Source organism: Gopherus flavomarginatus, chromosome 22, assembly GCF_025201925.1.
Source record: "Gopherus flavomarginatus isolate rGopFla2 chromosome 22, rGopFla2.mat.asm, whole genome shotgun sequence".
In the NCBI taxonomy this organism is placed as follows: Eukaryota; Metazoa; Chordata; order Testudines; family Testudinidae; genus Gopherus; species Gopherus flavomarginatus.
This window is the reverse complement of record NC_066638.1, coordinates 14,195,683-14,216,984: the sequence shown is the minus strand read 5'-3', so window position 1 is coordinate 14,216,984 and position 21,302 is coordinate 14,195,683. Positions and strand designations below refer to the sequence as shown.

Sequence of the window (21,302 nt, the reverse complement as noted above, 5' to 3'; positions counted from 1 at the left end):
GGGATTTGATAGCTGCTTTCAACTACCTGAAAGGAGGTTCTAAAAAGGATGGATCTAGACTGTTCTCAGTGGTGGCAGATGACAGAACAAGGAGTAATGGTCTCAAGTTGCAGTCGGGGAGGTCTAGGTTGGATATTGGGAAACACTATTTCACTAGGAGGGTGGTGAAGCACTGGAATGAGTTACCTAGAGAGGTAGTGAAATTTCCTTCCTTAGAGGTTTTTAAGGTCAGGCCTGACAAAACCCTGGCTGGGATGATTTAGTTAGTTGGGAATTGGTCCTGCTTTGAGCAGGGGATTGGACTAGATGACCTCCTGAGGTCCCTTCCAGCCCTGATATTTTATGATTCTATGATTCTATTATTATTATTATTAATAATTATTAGAGTGGGTTTAAATTTTTTTGTCAAACTTTTTGTTTTAGGGAAAAATGAACTTTGTCCAAAATGAACAAAAAAATTTTTGGTCTATTTTTATTGTTAAAAATGGAAACCAAGAAGCCCAACATTTTTCAGTACACGTTTTTGGATTCCAGTAAAATAATTTGGATTTTAAGTTTTGAAAACTGATTTTTTTTAACTAAAACCTAGAATTTTAACTGAAAACAGCTTTGAAAAACTGGAAAAAAATGGTTTTTGATTTTTAAATAAAAATTTTCATGGGAAATTTTGAAATAATATTAAACAGTTGTGTGAAAAATAATTGTCCTTTTTCAAACAGCTATTATTAATTATTATTATATGATTACCAAGGAATGCTGCTACACGGTCAGACACCACATGGTCACTAAAAGCTTTGGTGGTGTGATAAAATCACTAGCAATGGCATAAACTGAATATCTAGCCAGACCAACTTAAGGACCTAGGTCGAGATTTATGTCAGCAGTGCTATATCTGCTGGGAAGCGACATGCTTTTGAAATTTACTATAATGTTGAGTTATTATTATTAATAAAGCCATACTGTTTTTTGTTATCTCTCTCTCTGGTTAATTGGAAGATGAACTTCTCACCTATTCCCTTTACCCTGTTCTCTTGTTTCTCCCCAGCCTGCAATGGTGAATCTGCCATTGACCTTGTGTTCCTGATTGATGGCTCCAAGAGTGTGCGGCCTGAGAACTTTGAGCTTATGAAGAAGTTCATTAACCAGATTGTGGATTCATTGGATGTCTCCGATAAAAATGCTCGCGTGGGCCTAGTCCAGTACTCCAGCTCCGTCAGGCAGGAGTTCCCTCTGGGACGGTACAACAACAAGAAGGACATCAAGGCAGCAGTGAAAAGGATGTCCTACATGGAGAAAGGAACCATGACAGGCCTAGCACTGAGGCACCTCACTGAAAAGTCTTTTGATCCCTCCAGTGGAGCCAGACCTGGATTCCCCAAGGTGGGCATTGTCTTCACGGATGGACGGTCACAAGATTACATCAGCGATGCTGCCAAGAAAGCCAAGGATTCAGGTAGGCCTCCACAATTCAGTGGCATTGGTTTTCCTTTGGGTCAAATACTGGTCTATGTATGATGCTGATTGGCAGTCCCAGAAACCGATGTCCTCCATTCACCATAGAACATGGGCATCAGTAGAGCAAAACGTTGGCCTACATTGCCTCAATCCCTGCCCATGTGCTTCAGTGCTGACTTAGAGGGCCACTGATGTGGGCAAAGGGGATTTTCAGAGGGCCTTTGGCTTTCAATGAGAGCTGGGCAGCTAACTCCCATAGTCCCTTTAGAAGGCCCATCCTCTGTCTCTATTCTGTGTCAGTCATGGGCCTCTTTCTGAGGCTACCAGCAAAGGAGCCGGTTAGCCAGAGGTGGCTCTACATATTTTGCTGTCCCAAGCACAGCAGTCAGGTGGCTTTTGGTGGTGCGCCTGAGGGACGTCCGCCGGTCCTGCTGCCGAATTGCCACTGAAGCTGCAGGACCAGCGGACCTCCCGCAGGTGCACTGCCGCCTTCACAGCGACCGACAGGCCGCCCCCTGCAGCTTGCCACCCCAGGCACACACTTGCGGCACTGGTGCCAGGAGCCGCCCCTGCAGTTAGCACCTGTCTGATAGAGGTTATGTTCTTCTGAGCCTTTTTAAATGGTGAACTCTTCCCTTTCTGGCTATCAGAACAGTGTCCTAATGCAAAGTTAAACTAAGCTCTGCAGGCTACACCCTTCCTCAGTGTAAGACCAGAGTAACTGTGATAACTTCAGGGGACGTACTGGGGGCCTGTTAGTGTGACTGAGGGCAGGGTGTGGTTAGGTGCATTTGTTGTGGAAAGAATTTGCTTCAGAGATTACTGACCCCCCATTTCAGGAGGAGGATGGAAGTTCTGTGGCTCAGCTTTTACTCCAGGGACAGCATGTCACTAGACATGAGAGCAGTCCTCTGCAGTGCTGGGCTTCGACTTCTTTGTTTGTTAAATTGTTAGGTTGGTTAGTTTCTTGCCGTCTCACATGACAGTCGCACTTCCTCACATGTTCAGTTCCCATCCAGTGATGGGTCTAGGCGGAAAGCTGGCTGACTCCTCAGTTCTGCTTAATGCTCTAAACCCTCCCCATTGCTGGGGATGTACAAAGGCCAAACTGGCTCATGGCACAAACTGGAGCAGCCACAGGGCAGCTCTAACTTATGACAGCTAGCGTGCTCCCACAGGGCCATTGCACCCACCTAGGATGGGGGGAGGCATCATGATCCAGGTCTGCCCTAACATGCCCTCAGGATAGCTTTTTACTGTATCCCCAACACTCCCTGTATGCCAGAGGGGTGAAAGCAGGTGGTGTTAAGATGCACCCACTGGGTTTATATCAGCTGAAGATTCCCTCTGTCTGGGGAGAATGCTCAGCAGCCTATTACATGCTGAATTAGAGCCCCTTCATGCCATGCACAATGCAATCCTGTGGGTAACTGAGGATCTGCCCTATATTTGTAATAAAAGTCACTATCAGCATCAGCTGCCTTCATGGTGGGGGAAAATAAGTTCATGGAGGATAGGACCATCAGTGTCCCTAACCCTGCAACTGCCAAAAGCTGGGATTGGTTGACAGTGGATTGGTCACTCAAAGTTGCCCTGTTGTGTCCATTCCCTCTAAAGCATCTGGCACTGGCCTCTGTCAAAGACAGGATGCTGGGCTACTATAGCCAATGGCCGTTAAAAGGAAACCCACAGAGATGTATTTAAGGACAGCAGCACTGAGAACTAAAAAAAGTATTGGGGGATAAATAAAACAGCCCCACAGATTAAGTATCAGAGTGGTAGCCGTCTTAGTCTGTGTCAGGAAAAAGAATGAGGCACCTTAGAGACTAACAAATGTATTTGGGCATAAGCTTTTGTGGGCTAAAACCCACTTCATTGGATGCATGCGGTAGAAAATACAGTAGGAAGATCTATATAGACAAATAACATGAAAAAATGGATGTTGCCATACCAAGTGTAAAGAGAGTGGTCAATTAAGGTGAGCAATTATCAGTAGGAGGAAAAAAACACTTTTGTCCAACAGTTGACAAGAAGGTGTAACAGTAGGGGAAAAATTAGCATGGGGAAATAGATTTTACTTTGTGTAGTGACCCATTCACTCCCAGTCTTTATTCAAGCCTAATTTAATGGTGTCCAGTTTGCAAATTAATTCCAATTCTGCAGTTTTTCATTGGAGTCTGTTTTTGAATTTTTTTTCTCCAACGAGAAACTGCAGAATTGAAATTAATTTGCAAATCCAAATGAACTAAGGCAAAGCCGCTGGAAAAAGTTAGTGATGCTTGAATCTAAATAGGGCCAGAGTTCACACAAGCATCCTGTAGTTCAGGGGATAAATCTTGGCCCTATTGAAGTCAATGGCAAAACTCCCACTAATTTCAATGAGGCCAGGATTTCACCCAAGATGTGGCTTCAGACAGTTTACATTAGACCCTGGAGACCATCCAAGTACCTGCACAAATGCTCTCCCTTCACAACACCATCTGCTGTCCCTAGTGAGTGACAGGTTTTCCTGGGAAAGAGACCCAGCAGTCTGTTACTACTATAGCTGGTCAGGATATGGTTTTCCCAGCCTGCAAAAAAAATTTGAGATTTCAAAAACAATGTCCCATCCAAACAGGGTGACCAGACAGCAAATGTGAAAAATCATGACAGGGGATGGGGGGGTGGTAATAGGAGTCTATATAAGAAAAAGATCCCAAAATCTGGACTGTCCCTATCAAATCGAGACATCTGGTTACCGTACATCTAAAACTGAGACAAAAAAGTTTTAAAAAGTTGAATTTTTTTGTGAGCAAACAAAAAAAAACCATCAATTTGGGTCAATCAAAACATTTTGTTCCTATTTCAAGCCTCTTTATTATATCATTAGTTTAAATTTCAAAACCAAAAGTAATTTTGAACTGGAAAACATGAATTTTTCGTTTTGAAAAAGTTTAAATGAAACATTTCAACAATTTCAAACTTTTTTTCCCTTCAGTTTTGTTTCTGAGTTGAAAAATTGATTGAAATCAACCTTTTCCTAGAAAAAGTTTCACTTTTTATGAACTGCCATTTTCTGACACAAAATATTTCATCTAAAAATTTTTGACCAGCTCCTGTTACTCCCCTATTCCAGCATTTGGTCTGCTTTTCAGTGGGTGACCTTGTCCTCTGGATATAAGTGCTGAGAACATGAAGAGTTGCTTTGTGCCTTGTTTCGGAAACTTCCCCTAGAGTACCTATTAAACCATAGGTTCTCAGCCGGGGGGTCATGACCCCTGTGGTGGGGGCAATGAACAGGATTAAAATGAATTATAACATCCTCCTTTCTAGGAAAGGTTGAACAAAGGCTGAGACAACTTTCCTGTGATGCTATGCGTGAGGTGCCCACAACCATAATCCACTGTGTCACCCCTCTGCCTCAGCAAGAGATAGATGGATTTTATTTTTTCCTGGAATTGAAACTGTGTGTTAGCTCCTTGATGCACTTACCAGCAAACTTCTCGAGACTTTACCAGTCTAAACTTTGCCCTACAGATAATATTCCATGAACCTCAGTTCCCAAGTTCCCCCAGAGACATCTCTCTGTAGTGTCCAGTCCCTCTCACTGGACACTCACAGAAATTATTAAGTCTGCTGCTTCCAAGGAGACAGTGCACGCGCCAGTCTCTTAGTTTCGCTGAGGTCCCACACTTTAGTTTAATGTACAGCACTGAGATGGCTTTGAAATAAAACAGGGATAAGTGTATTAATAAAGAACACAGATTTGTCATGCTAAGCAAGAATAAAACAGAGAAAATGGGGTTACAAACAAAACAAAAATTACACACACGTTAGTGCTTCAAACTTAATTTGAACCAGTTATGTCTTTGCCTAAAACAGTTTCTTACTTACATCAAGCTACTAGCATCTCCAACACTCTAGGAAAGGGGATCCAACTTTCACAGAATCAAAGGGTGCTGGCCCCTTTTGTCCCCTCAGTGATGGAGAACTAATGGGTTCTTCTCCCCCGCTGTTTGTCTCTTCATCTTGATTTCCCAGCCCCCCTGTTGACTCACATGTAAATGTAACTTCCATTGTCTCTGGCATCACCTTGCTCAATTTACACCGGAGATCCAGGCAAACAACCTTCCTTTGTCTAGAACAAACGTTTAGCAAGTCTGCTCCCCAAACATATTTTAGTAACCTATTTCCTGTGTGCACACGTACCTCTTTACACACTAGCCATACACACATCATGCAATAATATTAATGACCAGAGGGTCACCAGCTTTCATAAAAGACTTTAATGCTCTTTTATAGTGCAATAAATATTGAATAAAGTCAGTTGATTCAATTGCTTATTCTTTGGCATTCAGACCCCCCTGTCCTCCTCCTCGGGTGTCTGGACTCTGATTGTCACAGTTGCCTGGGACAAACATTTCGGAGTCATTTTGGGGTGATAGTTTAAAAGGGTTCTTGATTTTTTTCCTTATCTTTTCACCCAACCCATATATATAAACTCGCTTTAGAACCTTTGCCAGTGGATATTAACTACACCCGCCTTGGGAGATGAAAGGCAAGTGTATTTACCCACCTGCCTCTGCCCTAAGAACAACCTAGAGGTGGATCCAAAATAAAATTCAGATCTAGCTTCAGCCTTTCCCAGAGTTCAGCAGTTTGATCCACAGTTTCGGCATGGCCTCACTGTAGACAAACTTGGATACAAATCCAGAGCTGCGTTTTCCCAGATGTACAGGGATTCTGGTCTGAGTTTGTCCTTGTAATACATAAACATATCAATGCTTCTTTGGGGTTCTGCAGTGGCTCAATACATGCGCTTGTAGTTTAGGTGGCCCATTCTCAGGCTGCACGCTCTGCATTAAATGGCCACAATCACACCCATTCCACAAGACCCTACAGCTGAGGGATTTGAAAGCACAGTGACTCCATGTGCAAATGCTGTGGGTGTTCTCCGGTGTCCATCTTTGAGCGTTTGGGGGCATCCTAGTTTGTACGCAGCACATCACGTGCTAAATGCAAAGAAGGATTTACAAGCTGGCTGGGTTCTTTTGCTGTTCCAATGAGATGGTCGCAGTAGGACTGATGCTCCTCATTGCTTGCAGGCTTTGAGATGTTTGCTGTGGGAGTGGGCAATGCCGTTGAAGATGAATTAAGAGAAATTGCCTCAGAGCCAGTAGCAGCACACTACTTCTACACTGCTGATTTCAGTACCATCAACAAGATTGCAAAGGAACTGCCCACGAAAATCTGTGTTGGTGAGTGGGGGAGAGGGCAGGAGGATGTTTACAAGTGGAAAACACTGACTCTTGAAGCAAGGGGCAAAAGTACATCTAGAGGTTTCCACTCACAGGTGTTGGGTTGTTATTATTTTTTTGTTTCTGTGTAGGGGTGTGGTTTTGTTGGTTCTCTCTCTGTCTCTCTCTCTCTCTCTTTTTTTTGTCGAAATTCTTTGATTGAAAAAATGTCAGTCTGCCCAAATTATAGCATTTTGCACTTCTGCCCTAGTGTTTTTCAACCAAAGGTCTCAGCATGCTTCTAAACCAGTAATTCGTTAAAACATCAAGCCTTCCTGAATTGCACCACCCACAATTTCTCTAGGGGACTCCATCACTGGCCAGTTAAACTGGCCCTCTCACCCCTTTTGCAACCAGAGTGGCACAAAAAGACTGAATGACAGCCAAGTATCTGACTTAGGTCTGTTAATTGGCTCCACATTCAATTTGATGACCTTTCTGTTTGTCTGTCTGTAGCACAATCACTTTTAAACACCGCAGCTGATCAGTTCCGAAATTGCAGGGATGGTGTAGGCATATGTGATGAAGTGGGAATGTTCTTGATGTGTTATGTGACTGCTGAGTGGGGAGTATTAACCTGGGAAGGTTGCAGGGGAGTTTTGCTGGGACTGCCGGCATTGGGGAAGGGAGGATACCTGAGCATGTAACATGAGAACCCAGGAGGGGGGTTGGAGGCCAGGTAACACCTCTGCCCGGGAAACTGGACAAAGGACACAAAGGCTGGGAGAAGAGGCGGGGGGAGGCTGAGTGAGAAGCTGGAGGGAGTTTCAGTTTGGAGCTGGCTGGGAAATGGAGAGGGGCACCCCGACGGGACTTGGGCTTCCCAATGGGGCTGTGGCCTCCCTGGGGCCCACAGACGGACCTAACTAAAGCAGGTCCTGTTGTCTGTACCAGCAAGACCTGTCCTGGACTATGTTCCTGTCGTGTAAATAAACTTTCAGTTTTACTGACTGACTGAGAGTCATGGTGAACCGCAGGAAGCCAGGGGTGCCGGGCCTAGTCTCCCCCCATACTCCGTGACAGCCTGAATAAACAGAACCCTGCTGAAAATCAGAAAAGCCACATCTGGGTAATCAGTATTAGGTAAATCATTGATGAAATACAAAAATTTGGATAACACACAGAGCTTGGCCTACATAAGCAATGAAGTGTGCTACCCTCTAGTTCGTTTAAAGTTAAACACAGCAATAACCATTCAGAGAATCTGGCTGAATGATGCACTGATTTCCTCCATACCTCTGACTGGAGAAAAGGCTTTCGTTTTATTGCACTTGTCCCCATGGTTTAGGTTTTGATATATTCCTTTCTTGCTCTGTCTGATGACTGATTCATCATCATTTTTGTTCTCTTACCCACAGAAGAGGACCCATGTGAATGTAAAGCCATTGTGAACTTCCAGAAAAAAGTAGAAGACCTCATAAAGTCCTTGACACAAAAACATATCCTTTAGAAGCAGCTTATTTTCACAATGTCAGGTTCCATTTTCTAGACAGCAGATTAGCCAGACCTTCCAACCAGGGAGACAGATTAGTGCAGCGATCAAGAAACTGGAGTAGTAGTCAGGAAACTAGGTTTCAGTGTTGAGAATCATGGCATGCACACACAGAAGTTAGATAAAAACATTAAATACGCTTGCCGGAAGGCAGCAACATAACACTGTTTTATTACTTAGAATTCAGCACAAGAACCACAAAACAGAGAGAGACAAAGCAGGCTGCTCCCTTAAAAGTGTGTTGCACAATTCAACCCACCTTGCTCTAGGTTCTCTGCAGACTGACTCTGATCTCATGCTTTCTTGCAGAGCCCCCTAGACTGGAAACTTCGCCAAGAAACCCTTTACAAATTAAAGAGACAGCCTACAATTCCAACACTGTTTTTAAAAACACCACATTCTGTACCTAGATTCTGTGCAGACTTTAACAAAGAAAGCAGTCCCTGCCACAGAGAGCTCACCTTCTCTGAGAGAGGCAAGACACAACAGGAGGACAAGACAGACAAATAGATTGGCACTTGCTGAACCAATGCCAGCCAATAATGATGTGGAAGCACCATAGCGGAAACAGGTTTTAAAGAGGGATTTGAAGGAGGTTATGGTGGCAGCTTTAGGGATACTGAGGGGAATTTTTCCCATTCATGAGAGGCATCAGCCTGAAAACAGGAGCAGGAAGCAGTGGAGTGGGAGTTAGCCTGGAAGGCTAGACAGTCAAAGGGAGTTTGAGGTGAGACTTGAAGCAGGACTAAGGAATCATAGAATCATAAAATATCAGGGTTGGAAGGGACCTCAGGAGGTCATCTAGTCCAACCCCCTGCTCAAAGCAGGACCAACCCCAACTAAATCATCCCAGCCAAGACTTTGTTAAGCCTGACCTTAAAAACCTCTAAGGAAGGAGATTCCACCACCTCGTCAGGTAACCCATTCCAGTGCTTCACGACCCTCCTAGTGAAAAAGATTTTCCTAATATCCAACATAGACCTCCCCCACTGCAACTTAAGACCATTACTCCTTGTTCTGTCATCTGGTACCACTGAGAACAGTCTAGATCCATCCTGTTTGGAACCCCCTTTCAGGTAGTTGAAGCAGCTATCAAATCCCCCCTCATACTTCTCTTCTGCAGACTAAACAATCCCAGTTCCCTCAGTTTCTCCTGCCACTTGGGTAAGTAAAGAAGCTCACAGAAGTAGGGGAAAGAGACAGAAGAAAGCAAGAGGCAGGGAGGGGGCAGAACAGAGAGCTCATAAGAGGTTCTGCTGCAAGGTGCATGCTAAATACAAGTCTACCAGCACTTCATCACAAGGAGATGCTGCTTTAAGTATGCAATAGATGCCTGTTCCTGCTGAGTCAATGGCAGAATTCCAGTTCACGACAGTGAGAACAGGAGCATTGCACTGCAGCACAGGGAGACCTTCAATTTAGCAGACAAGGGCAGAACAAGAGCCAGTGGCTGGATGTAGAAGTTGGAGAAATTCCAGCTGGAAATCAGTGACAACTTTTTAACAGGAAGGGTAATTGATAAATCACTGGGAGAACTCACTGAAGGATAAGGAAGATTCTCCACCACTGAGCTTGGATGTCTTTTGAAGTCAGATGTTATAGGTCAGCTCCAAGTTACCAGACCCCATAGTGTCACTGATGGAATAAATTCCCTCCTCTATAGGTATCATTGGGTGAAATTCAAGGGCTGATGTCATGCAGGAGGTCAGACTATATCCAGGGTCCGCAACATTTCAGAAATGCTGTGCTGAGTCTTCATTTATTCACTCTAATTTAAGGTTTTGCATGCCAGTAATACATTTTAACATTTTTAGAAGGTCTCTTTCTATAAGTCTATAATATTTAACTAAACTATTGTTGTATGTAAAGTAAATAAGGTTTTTTAAAATATTTAAGAAGCTTCATTTAAAATTAAATTAAAATGCAGAGCCCCTGGACTGGTGGCTGGGACCCAGGGAGTGTGAGTGCCACTGAAAATCAGCTCATGTCCCGCCGTTGGCACATGTGCCATAGGTTGCCCACCCCTGGACTATATCAATGGATCTCAATCACTGGCTCACAACCCCAAGAGGGGACACAAAAAGCAGTCAGAGGGTTGCGAGGCATTGAAAATTTTATGAGAATCTAAAATAAAGAATATCTCCCTTTGTGCTCCCCGCAAAACCTTGTCCTTCAAGGTCATCATCTCAAAAACACACATACAGATCACTGTAACGTTTTTATTCTAGCTTTTTATAGTAAATGTAAAGCAGTTGTGAAAATGTTTGACTTCAGATGCAGGGTCAGCAACCTGAAAAGGTGGCGAAACCATGGACTAGATTATTATAATTGGCCAGATCCTCAGCAGACATACCTTGGGGTATCGCCATTGGCTTTGAGTTGTGCTAGTTGAGGATCTGGCATGGGAATCATTGAAATGCACTGCCATTTTTTCCCTTAACTCTTGCTCACTGGAAGCTGTGACAAAAAGGATCGCAGCCCTGGAAAACAAGATCATCTAAACACCTGGAGCACTATTATATTTCTCCTTCATAAAGTAACAGAATTGTGCCAGAAGACCTTCATGCATACGCAGGAGCAACTCCGCCGCAGCACTACATCCAGCTTTCTACTTAAAATAAAAGAAAAGAAGGAAAAAAAAGTCTAGTCTAGCTGCATTCTTCTAAAAAGGAAACATTATAATGTTAGAGCAGACATCATATTAAAGGGCAAAGCACCGTGAATCACTGCGTGCCAAAATGTGTTAATGTCCCTTGCATCCTATAGTATACAGATATAAAAACCCAGAAATATATTTTTTAATCTAAAGCTTAATATATATATATATATATATTGTTACTAAGTACTTGATTATGAGTTCTGTGAATCCTCGCTGTGTTCTTCTGCAGCTTTTGTTTCTGTGCGTACTGTAATTTTATTTAAGAAGCAAATTGGATTAAAAGCAACTTGGATCCTGAGTGTGAAAACCTGCCCTCACAAATGACCAATGTATTATTATAAGCAGAAAGCATTTATCAGTAAGTAGGTGAAACTAAGCAGTGATTGCGAAGTGTGGCATTGAAGATGTGCTAGGATGGGACACTCCTGCAGCCAGGTACAACCCACAGCTACTGTACAATAGACAAAAGCAAGCTCATTTCTTCTAGTCAACTAATACCCGTGCAATGTTTTGGCTAACCAGCACCTGTCCCATGTTTGGCCTTCCATGGTGAAGAACTGAACTGTACAATGAACCCGCCCATACACGGCTTTTTATCACCCAAGGTAGTGCTACCAACACCATCCCATAGGATATGCCTCTACCCAACTGCTTGGCTCTGTGATTCCTTCCATCAACGGTCACAAAAAATGCAGTTATGGTGCCATCTCTGCCTGTCTGGAGGTATCTCTGCTTTTCTTATTTTGATCATCTCATCTCAGTGTGCCAGACTTTTAGATCCAGACCATTTCCCTTCCCGGCTGGTGGTGACCCAGGCTATACAAACAACCAGCACAGTCCAGAGGTGTCTGACGTTGTGTGCCACACCCAGTCGGAGTCTCCGTGGCAGATGCTGTTAAGCAGAAAATATCCGGTCTCAGCGACGCATGCCACGTTACCCATCTCTCCAAATGTGAGCATGAGTGGTTGGGTTTGAGAATTATTTTTTTCCTATCAGAATATTTATACTTGAGAGTATGTAAAAAGCTTTTCAGAATAACACAAGCCTGTTCAGAAATATCACCACAGAAGATGTTTTTGGATGGAGGAAAAAATTAAAAGTTTGCTCAACAATTTGAAAGGCTGGTTGTTTTGTGTTACTGGTTGTAATTATTTGGTTATTTATACTATTATGCATTTATTCAGTGCCCAAAATGTGCAGTTAAATCATATAGACAGATTCTCCTCTCAGATTTATATCGACGTCTTGGGATCAATGGGAATCAGTGGAAAGGCTCCCCGGAAAGGCTCCAGTGTGGGAAAGTCTATAGATTAAGTTAGGTTCCTATCCTGAGGAGCTTGCAACCTAAAGGGCTAATTCTGCTCTCAGATATACAGGTGTAAATCTGAAGTAACTCCACTGATTTCATACTTTACTATTATACCCATTTAACCCAGCCCTATTCCTGTAAACCCCTTAATCACATAAGTAATCCCTATTAATTGCTTTCATTGGGGCTACTTGCTTGGGTAGTATTCTATATAGTACTATAGACTGGCTTAAAGAGGAGTCATTTATTGTAGAAGACAGCTACAATTGCAGCCAATCAAACAGGCTTTCACTGTATTTGAGTCCCAGTTTTGTCTCTTTTGTTTACCATGGACCCCACCCAGCTTGGGTCTCCATACAGCAAAGAGTGAGATCCAGTTGTTAAAAATTATACTGCAACTAAATATATCAGCACTGGTAGGGACTACTTAGGGAAGTAGGGGTATTCACTGTGTTAGACGTCCAGTCACCACCAACCAAAGAAGTTATTAAGCACCTCCAGCCATTTCCACATTTTCTGTTATTGTTTTTCCCCCTTCATTGAGTAACAGGCCTACCCGGGGTCTCCCTCTTGCTTTTAATGTAATTGTAGAAAGTTTTCTTGTTACCTTTTATGGCTCTAGCTAGTTTCCACTTTTTGTAGGACTCTTTATGATAAGGATTTTTAGGTCATTTAGACCATTTTTAGATCCTGGTTAAACCAAGGTGGTCTCTTGCCATACATCCTATCTTTCTTATGCTGTGGGATAGTTTGCTCTTGTGTCCTTAATAATGTCTCTTTGAAAAACTACCAACTGTCTTCAGTTGTTTTTACCCTTAGACTTTCTTCCATGAGATCTTACCTACCAACTCCCTGAGTTTGCTTAAGTCTGCCTTCTTGAAATCCATTGTTATTATTGTGCTATTCTCCTTCCTACCATTCCTTAGAATCATGGACTCTACCATTTCATGACCACTTTCACCAAGCTGTCTTCCACTTTCAAATTCTCAACCAGTTCCTCCCTATTTGTCAAAATCAAATCTAGAAGAGCCTCTCCCCTAGTAGCTTTCTCCATCTTCTGAAATAAAAAATAATTGTCTCCAATACATTCCAAGAACTTGTTGGCTAATCTGTGCCCTGCTCTATTTTCCCAACAGATATCTGAATAGTTGAAGTCCGTCATCACCACCAAGTCCTGTGCTTTGGATGATTTTGTTAGTTGCTTACCAAAAGCCTCATCCATCTCTTCTTCCCAGTTAGGTGGTCTGAAATAGACCCCTACCATGACATCACCCTTGTTTTTTACCCCTTTTATCCTTACCCAGAGACTTTCAACAAGTCTGTCTCCGATTTCCATCTCAACCTCAGTCTAAGTGTATATGTTTTTAATATATAAAGCAACACCTCCTCCCTTTTTTCCCTGCCTGTTCTTGAGTAAACTGTACCTTCTATTCCAATATTCCAGTAATGAGTGACGACAACTATGTCATAGTTGTGTTTATTTACTAGCATTTTGAGTTCTTCCTGCTGATTCCCCATACTTCTTGCATTAATATACAGATATCTAAGATACTGATTTGATTCCTGCCCCCCAGTTCTGACTTGTCTCTCTCTTGTCCCTGCTATAACAGCCCATGCTCCCTCCAGATTCTGACCCTTGTCCTGGGTCTCCATGTTTTTGACTTACCTGTGGGCTTTGTTCACCTGTCCCCTTCAAACTTAATTTAAAGCCCTTCTCACTAGATTAGCCAGTCTGTATCCAAATATGCTCTTCCCCTTCCTCAATAGGTGGACCCCATATCTCTGTAGCAGTCCTTCTTCCTGGAACAGCATCGTGTGGTCAAGCTGAAGCCCTCCTGGAGACACCATCTTCGCAGCCAGGCATTCACCTCCAGGATGTATCTGTCTCTGCCTGGGCCCCTACCCTTGACCAGAAGGATTGAAGAGAACACCACCTATGCTCCCAACTCCTTCACCCTTACTCCCAGAGCCTTGGATCACTTCTGATCTGCTGAGGGTCATGCCTTGCAGTATCATTAGTGCCCACGTGGATGAGTAGCAGGGGGTAGTAGTCAGAGGGCTGCATGATCCTCAACAATCCCTCCGAAATGTGTTGCAGTTGGGCCCCTGGCATTCTCTCGGGATGCTGTGACAGATAGGTGCCACCATCCGCCTCAGAAGAGAGTCACCAATCACCACTACCCTGTATTTCTTTCTGCTAGTGGTGGCTGCGATCTTCCAAGCCTTGGGGGTACATGGCTTCTCCTCCTCCTCTGGGGGAGATTCCTCATTGCTCACGGCCAGGGCAGCATATCAGTTTTCCATCACCATGGCGGGTGGGTTGGGAGGAGGGGTGGAGCATGACCTGCTGCCAGAAGTAACCAGCTGCCAGTCCTTGTGACAGAGACATATCCTTCTCCCCTGGTGTTGTGACAGCAGTGCTTTGTAGCTTGATAGCCTCCTTAGCCATGGATATCTCCATGTAAAACACTCTCGAGGAATTCCTCATGGGCACGGATGTTCCTCAGCCACACCACCTCCTCCTGTAGCTCTCCCACCTCCTTCCTGAGAGATCCCACCAGCAGGCATCTCACACACTGGATGGTCCCCCAGCCTGGCTTTCTGTGAGTGGGAAATGCAGGCCACAGTCTTGGCAAATCCACACTAGGATCTGAGTAGAGGCATCCATGGTTAGGTTCTGTCTGGATACAGGAGCAGGTGGTGAAGACAGGAGTAGCATTGGCACTGGTGATGTCGCCCTTCCTCTGTGTGTGTGTGTGTGTGTGTGTGTGTGTGTGTGTGTGTGTGTGTGTGTGTGTGTGGTTGAGACTCCAACAAAACCAAAGTGTCTCCATGAAACGTTTTGGCTTTGACAAAACAGCCTTTTGGGGATTTGAATGACACGATGATGAAAATATTCAGATCAAATCTCTTTAAAATCCCATTGGTTAATTGTGATCACAAGACTAGTGTCTAAACTAGCTGTCTTCCCCGCCAGCATGGGGGACTCACCATACTGGGGAAATCGTACAGGCTGGCGATGCGAAGCCTCCCTTTTCCAATAGGACAAATGAAATTGGCTTTCCCAGCACTGACGTGGTGGCTTTGCTCGCTCCTCCCCAGACCCCTGCTCCAGACCATCCATTGACGAGCTAGAGGGTGCTGCCCCTGTGCCTCCCTAAGGCCGGCTGTGGTTTCCCTTCGGAAGCACCAGTTCCTGTCATGAGCCAGTGCCTGCCCTCCCATGTGTAGGGATCGGTAGACAGTATCTACCTATCTGTGCCTCTTGAGAGGCAAAGCCCAGGATGGAGGTAGAAGCACACAGGTGGCTTGTGGCTTCTGGATCACAGTTTAGCATAATCCTAGAGGCTTCTCCAACCAGCAGCAGCCTTCCTCATCATCTCAGCAGCCCAGAACTGCCAGAGCAGAGACCACTGGCCACTCACCCTACCATCCCCTAGCCTGGCTCCCAGCGTGCCCGTTCACCTGGGGCTGCGCGGAAGGCAGCACAGAGTTACGTACATCATCCCTACGTTGATCCTGTACCAGTGCAATTTCCCCTTAAAAGTCTTTTATTGTGTGAGAGTGTTGCAGAGGCAAGGATATGACCCATAATATTTAACTGCATGACTGGAATCTGATATGTGACTGATAGTTGACTCATTTCAAGGAAATGTGCACTTTCATTTCCTGATTCCCCTACCTATTATTTTTGTGCTTCTCTTTTTGCTACACTTTTCCCCCAGTCACATGATTGCTGTTTTTCCTTCACTCTGCCATGTGATCAAAGGCAATTAGCTCCTGCCCTATAATTATTTTTTTGCATAAAAAATAGGATTGCAGCTCTCGCTAGTTAGCACATTTATTTACTTCTTAAATCACTGGATGTCTAATTTTAACACCAAGAGATAAAAGGTGAATTTGGTTTGAGTGCTGCAGCTGGAAAAGGCAGTTGAAACGGCTCGTTGAGTGCTGCAGGCACCGTTGTCCCTATTCTACAATGTAAGAGGTCATTTACTCCTGATAGTGGGTAACGTTTTCAAAATGCCCAAAGGCCAAATTTTAAAAAGTATTTAGGCACCTAACACCCATTCCTTTAAATATCTTGCTCCAAGTGACTTAGGACCCTACATACCACTTTCAAAAGTGGAACCTGGGCAAAGAAACTGGCTCCTACTGTTTGATTCCTCCCGGGTCTACGGAAACAGAACTTTGTACACGCTTTGTAAATCAACAGGATTGCGTCACGGAAAACATCTTACTCCAGCATCAGTTTTTTCTCCTAGGAAAACTGGAAGGGACCTTGAGAGGTTATCTAGGCCAGTCCCCTGCACCCAAGGCAGGACTAAGTATTACACCTCTACCTCAATATAATGCTGTCCTCGGGAGCCAAAAATCTTACTGTGTGTGTTATAGGTGAAACCGTTATATCAAACTTGCTTTGATCCACCAGAGCATTCAGCCCCGTGCCCCCAGAGTGCTGCTTTACCGCATTATATCTCAATTTGTCTTATATTGGGTCACGTTATATTGGGGAGAGGTGTATCTAGAATGAGCTGCAGTACCACAAGTTTTGGCCAATCGCTCAGGTGAAAAAGGGGTAACAGTATTATTCATCAACATACACAGGGCAGTGACTATAGCAATGCCAAGTTACCCATGCTCGCCTTGAGAAGAATTACATGCCAGATGAGAAATCTTTCACTCTGGGCAGAACAGATCTTGGATCAGTAGTGGAAGGGATCAAATCTCAACCTTCATAAAGGCCCAGTGATCAGGCTGGCTCTTTGCTTTTTCCCAACTGGCTCAGCTACCCTAACTCTGAGTTAATCAAATTCTGTTGGACTTTTCCACACATCTCAAAACCATATTAAGCCATTGCCCCATCTCATATATATGTCTAAACTGTGCAGGTATGCCTGGTAATTTATGAGTATGGCCATGCAGAACTTCATGGGGATAGAACTCAGATTTGCTAGTTCTGAAAGCACACAATGTATCACACTGCAGCAGATTCAGTTCCACCCAGTGGAGGGCAGTGCTGCTCAAACACATTATGGCAAATGGGAAAACCAGCCTTGACACAATGGGAACTAACCTTAAACTTGAACAAAACTTTTGTGAAGGTTTCACCAATTTTGATGAACCTTTTTCTCACCATTCATTTTATTTTTCTAACACCTCTGTACTGGATTAAGCAGGGACTGGTACCCAGTGGTATCCTTAGGCACTAATGGCCATCACATTCATAGAGGGCCTTGCTATTCTAGAGCCCTGCGTGTATATATATATACACAACCTGCTAGCTGGATCAAAAGCTCTGATTCCACATCCATAGTCTCTTGTGACTCTGATGCCCACCGACTCAACACCCTGCCTATGTACTGCATCTCTCTGCTTGGAAAGGTACGTTTCTACTCCACCACCTTTACCCCACTCCAGATGGGGAATTTCCAGAGGCCATAGAACTTTTTGCAGACAGAAGTGATGAGTTTGGCACTTGAGGGCACCACAGGAAGCCAGAAGTGGGTGGAGGAGAAGAGTCATGTTACTTTGATCAAGGTCCTGCTGATCTCCCTCAGGCAAACAGTTCTTACTCCTGTCAGCAGCCCCACAGAATTAAGGGACTTCTGTGTGAGAACTACTCAGATGGAGACAGATTCCAGTCCTTTATACAGGTCTCCTTGGAACGTGGCACCATCGTTGCTGTATTAGAAAGGGCTGGAACACCATGAGATTTTATCAAGTATTCCTAGCCCAGCTGGGAGCAGGACATTTGAGATAGGGAACCGTCTGAAACTGTGACGTTCTGTTTTCTGTGTAGCGCTCCTCTTCTTTTCTAAGAACTCGGCCTACATGCAGAGCTAACAGCCATTGGGGTCTCGATGCTGCTGACTTGTTAACAGAGATGTCATCTATCTATGGCTGGATTCTGTTTTAGGTACAACCAGGCTAGCTAAAGAAAAGGGTCTACATAGAGGATGGAGTCCCTGGGAAAAATTCGGAATGAGCAGGTGGAGCAGTGTCAGGCAGAATTGTGAGTCAGACACACGCCCTGTCGTTACACACCAATGTACCATGGTGCAACTCTTGCAGAGGGTCTACCTGACCCCCGTCTCAGAGGATCTATGCAGAGATTTAGGGCTTGGGAAGCCAATGTGAATTTCCAGGGCACTAGCTTGCCAGACATGCCAGAACCTTGGGGTATGTACCCTACATGCCTCGCCACATGTCCAAGCAGTGCCTCCCACCTCTACACTGCTAATTCTAGTAGTACAGTATCCTGCTGTCTTCTCTCTAGTGGAGCCTTTCCCACTGCCTCCCCACCGGCAGAGCCTTTCACTGACCCTGGTAGCTACAGTGTGGACACAGCTTGCTTTTCACTGTGACGTGTAGCTGCTGCCGCCTGTGGTGTGCAGCATAGACGTAGCCTAAAGTTCCACAGGTTTCTTCAAATGGGAGTGGGTCAAAGTGCATGAAGGACCTTTTCATGTGCTGTTGCAGGTCCACCTGGCCAGTTAGTGAATGGCAAGCCACTGCACTCTAGATCCACCCCCTGGCATGCTGGGCATTACGTCCCCATGCAGACGAGATAGGAGTTCAGACATTCGAAGCCCAGGAGGGCCACCGCGATCATCTAGTCTGACATCCTGCATAGCACAACTCATAAAACTCCCCCTAGATAACTCCTAGAGCAGAACTTTTAGAAAAACATCCAATCCTGATTTAAAAATGGTCAGTGATGGAGAATCCACCGTTAGCCTTGGTAAATTGTCCCAGTGGTTAATTAGACTCACGGTTAAAAATGTAAACCTTATTTCTGGTCTGAATTTGTCTAGCTTCAACTTCCAGCTATTAGATTATGTTAGACCAGTGGTTCTTAACCTTTCCAATCTACTGTACCCCTTTCAGAAGTCTGATCTGTCTTGTGTACTCCTAACTTGCACCTCATTTAAGAGTTACCTGCTTGCAAAAGTGTCATAGCACTCTCTTACTGAACAATTTTTACCTTCTTATCTTTAACCATATAATTATAAAATAAACCAATTGGAATATTAATATTGTACTTACATTTCAGTGTACAGTTTATAGAACAGTATAAACAAATCTTTGTCTGTATGAAATTTTAGTTTGTACTGACTTCGCTGGGGCTTTATACGTAGGCTGTTGTAAAACTAGACAAATAGCTAAATGACTTCACGGACCCCCTGGAAGACTTCTGAGTACCTCCAGGGGTACGTGTAGCCCTGACTGAGAACTACTGTGTTAGACCTTCCTCTGCTAGACTGACAAGCTCATTATTGAATATTTGGTCCCCATGTAGATACTTAAAGACTGTGATGAAGTCACCTCTTAGATTTCCCTTTGTTAAGCTAAATAGACTGAACTCTTTGAGTCTAGCATTATAGGCAGGTTTTCAGATCCTTTAACCATTCTCGTGGCTCTTCTCTGATCCTTCTCCAATTTATCAACATCCTTCTTGAATTGTGGACACCAGAACTGGACACAGGATTCCAGCAGCGGTTGCACCAATGCCAAACACAGAGGTATAATAACCTCTCTGCTCCTACTCGAGATTCCCCTGTTTATGCATCCCAGGATCACATTAGTTCTTTTAGCCACAGCATCACACTAGGAACACACGTCCAGCTGATTTGTTCACTACGACCCCCAAATCTTTTTCGCAGTTACTGCTTCCCAGGATAGAGTCCCCCAGCCTGTCAGTCTGGCCTGAGGGCTGTGGTCCTAGATGAAAACATTTACATGTATCTGTATTCAAATGAGTGGAGCCAGCTGTGACAGACTGTGCAGTGGGAGAGGTGAAGCCAAGGCCATGCCCTCACTCCACCTCCTTTCGGACACCTAGCAACCCCGAGGGACTATGATACAGTGTCTTTACTGACTGCATGTCCCGCCACACGGACCCTGGGCAGAATCTGCCCCATGATCTGTGAGTTGCAATGCCTTAGCTAGTATGCACAGTTAGTCCAATTCACTGTTATAACCATGCATAGTTTTGTTGACAAAGGGCAGATCTCACTTCCACCAAATTCCTGGATATGTGGGCAAGTCCATCCAGCGTGCAAAAAACTCTCTTGTTCATCTCGTTCTCCCCAAGAGGGATTATTGCTGGTTTTATAACCTTTGCTCAAATTTTAATGGAATAAGATGACCCCCGATAAGGCATTTCCCCTAATGGCCCTACATTTTAACAAAGATTGGTCCTTAGTCCCAAATTTTCTTCCATGCCTTACACGGTATCTCTCTCCCCACGCCTATTGCCGGTTTAATCATAAATTACCTTTTCCCTTATACCTGCTGCTATCAGGACCTACTATATATACATATATTTGAAATTAATCTTTCATTTCCCAAAGTAGCCCTGGCTATCATTCCATACTACATGGGAACTCGAGTAATTACTTTCTGATGTAACTAATTTGTAGGTACGCTGATGAAAACAGAAGTGTCGAGTGATTAAATTGAAGTTTGACCTCTGGAAAGGTCAGAAAGTCATTTCCCATGGGCGCCTGGTTTATTAGTTTTATGCCTGCCTGAACGCTCCAGCAACAGAATCTGTGAATTTCCAAAGGGCACTGGGACTCTTGCACCATGTGTGAGTCCCTAGCACACATTCACTTTTTTATATTTGCAGACTGCCGTGCTTGACATGTTTGAATTCCCCATGTACCCTTCTGCGGCCCGTATTGTGCAGGCGTGTACCACGCTTTTATAATGTGTCACAAGTCCCTCTAGCGGCCTGTGCGTATGGAGTGTAAGAGCCAGCTGTTTATATTATGGTAGCATGCAGAAAACCCAGTCGAGACCACAGCCTCATTGTGCTAGGAGCTGTACAAATCTAAAATAAAAGACAATTTCTGCCCCAAATGAATAAAGGGTATGAGGGGAAGTGACTTTCCCAAAGTCACACAGCAAAACAGTAGCAGAACTAGAAACAGACTGCCTCTTCTTTCACTGTCTAGTGCAACTACCTAAGCACCAGGTCATAGAATTATAGAATCTCAGGGTTGGAAGGGACCTTAGGAGGTCATCTAGTTCCACCCACTGCTCAAACCAGGACCAATTCCAAACTAAATTATCCCAGCCAGGGTTTTGTCAAGCCTGACCTT

At 44.2% G+C, this 21,302-nt stretch overlaps 1 protein-coding gene across 1 annotated transcript in view; it reads left to right on the top strand.

Moving 5' to 3' along the window:
• The window catches only part of MATN1 (matrilin 1), a 31,722-nt gene extending 23,541 nt beyond the window's left edge, over nt 1-8,181 (top strand). The window contains exons 5-7 of the mRNA XM_050932700.1: nt 1,046-1,453; nt 6,540-6,692; nt 8,090-8,181. Of these exons, the coding sequence (XP_050788657.1) occupies nt 1,046-1,453; nt 6,540-6,692; nt 8,090-8,181 (653 nt within the window). The remainder of the gene's footprint in view (nt 1-1,045; nt 1,454-6,539; nt 6,693-8,089) is intronic.
• Nucleotides 8,182-21,302: the final 13,121 nt, after the last annotated feature.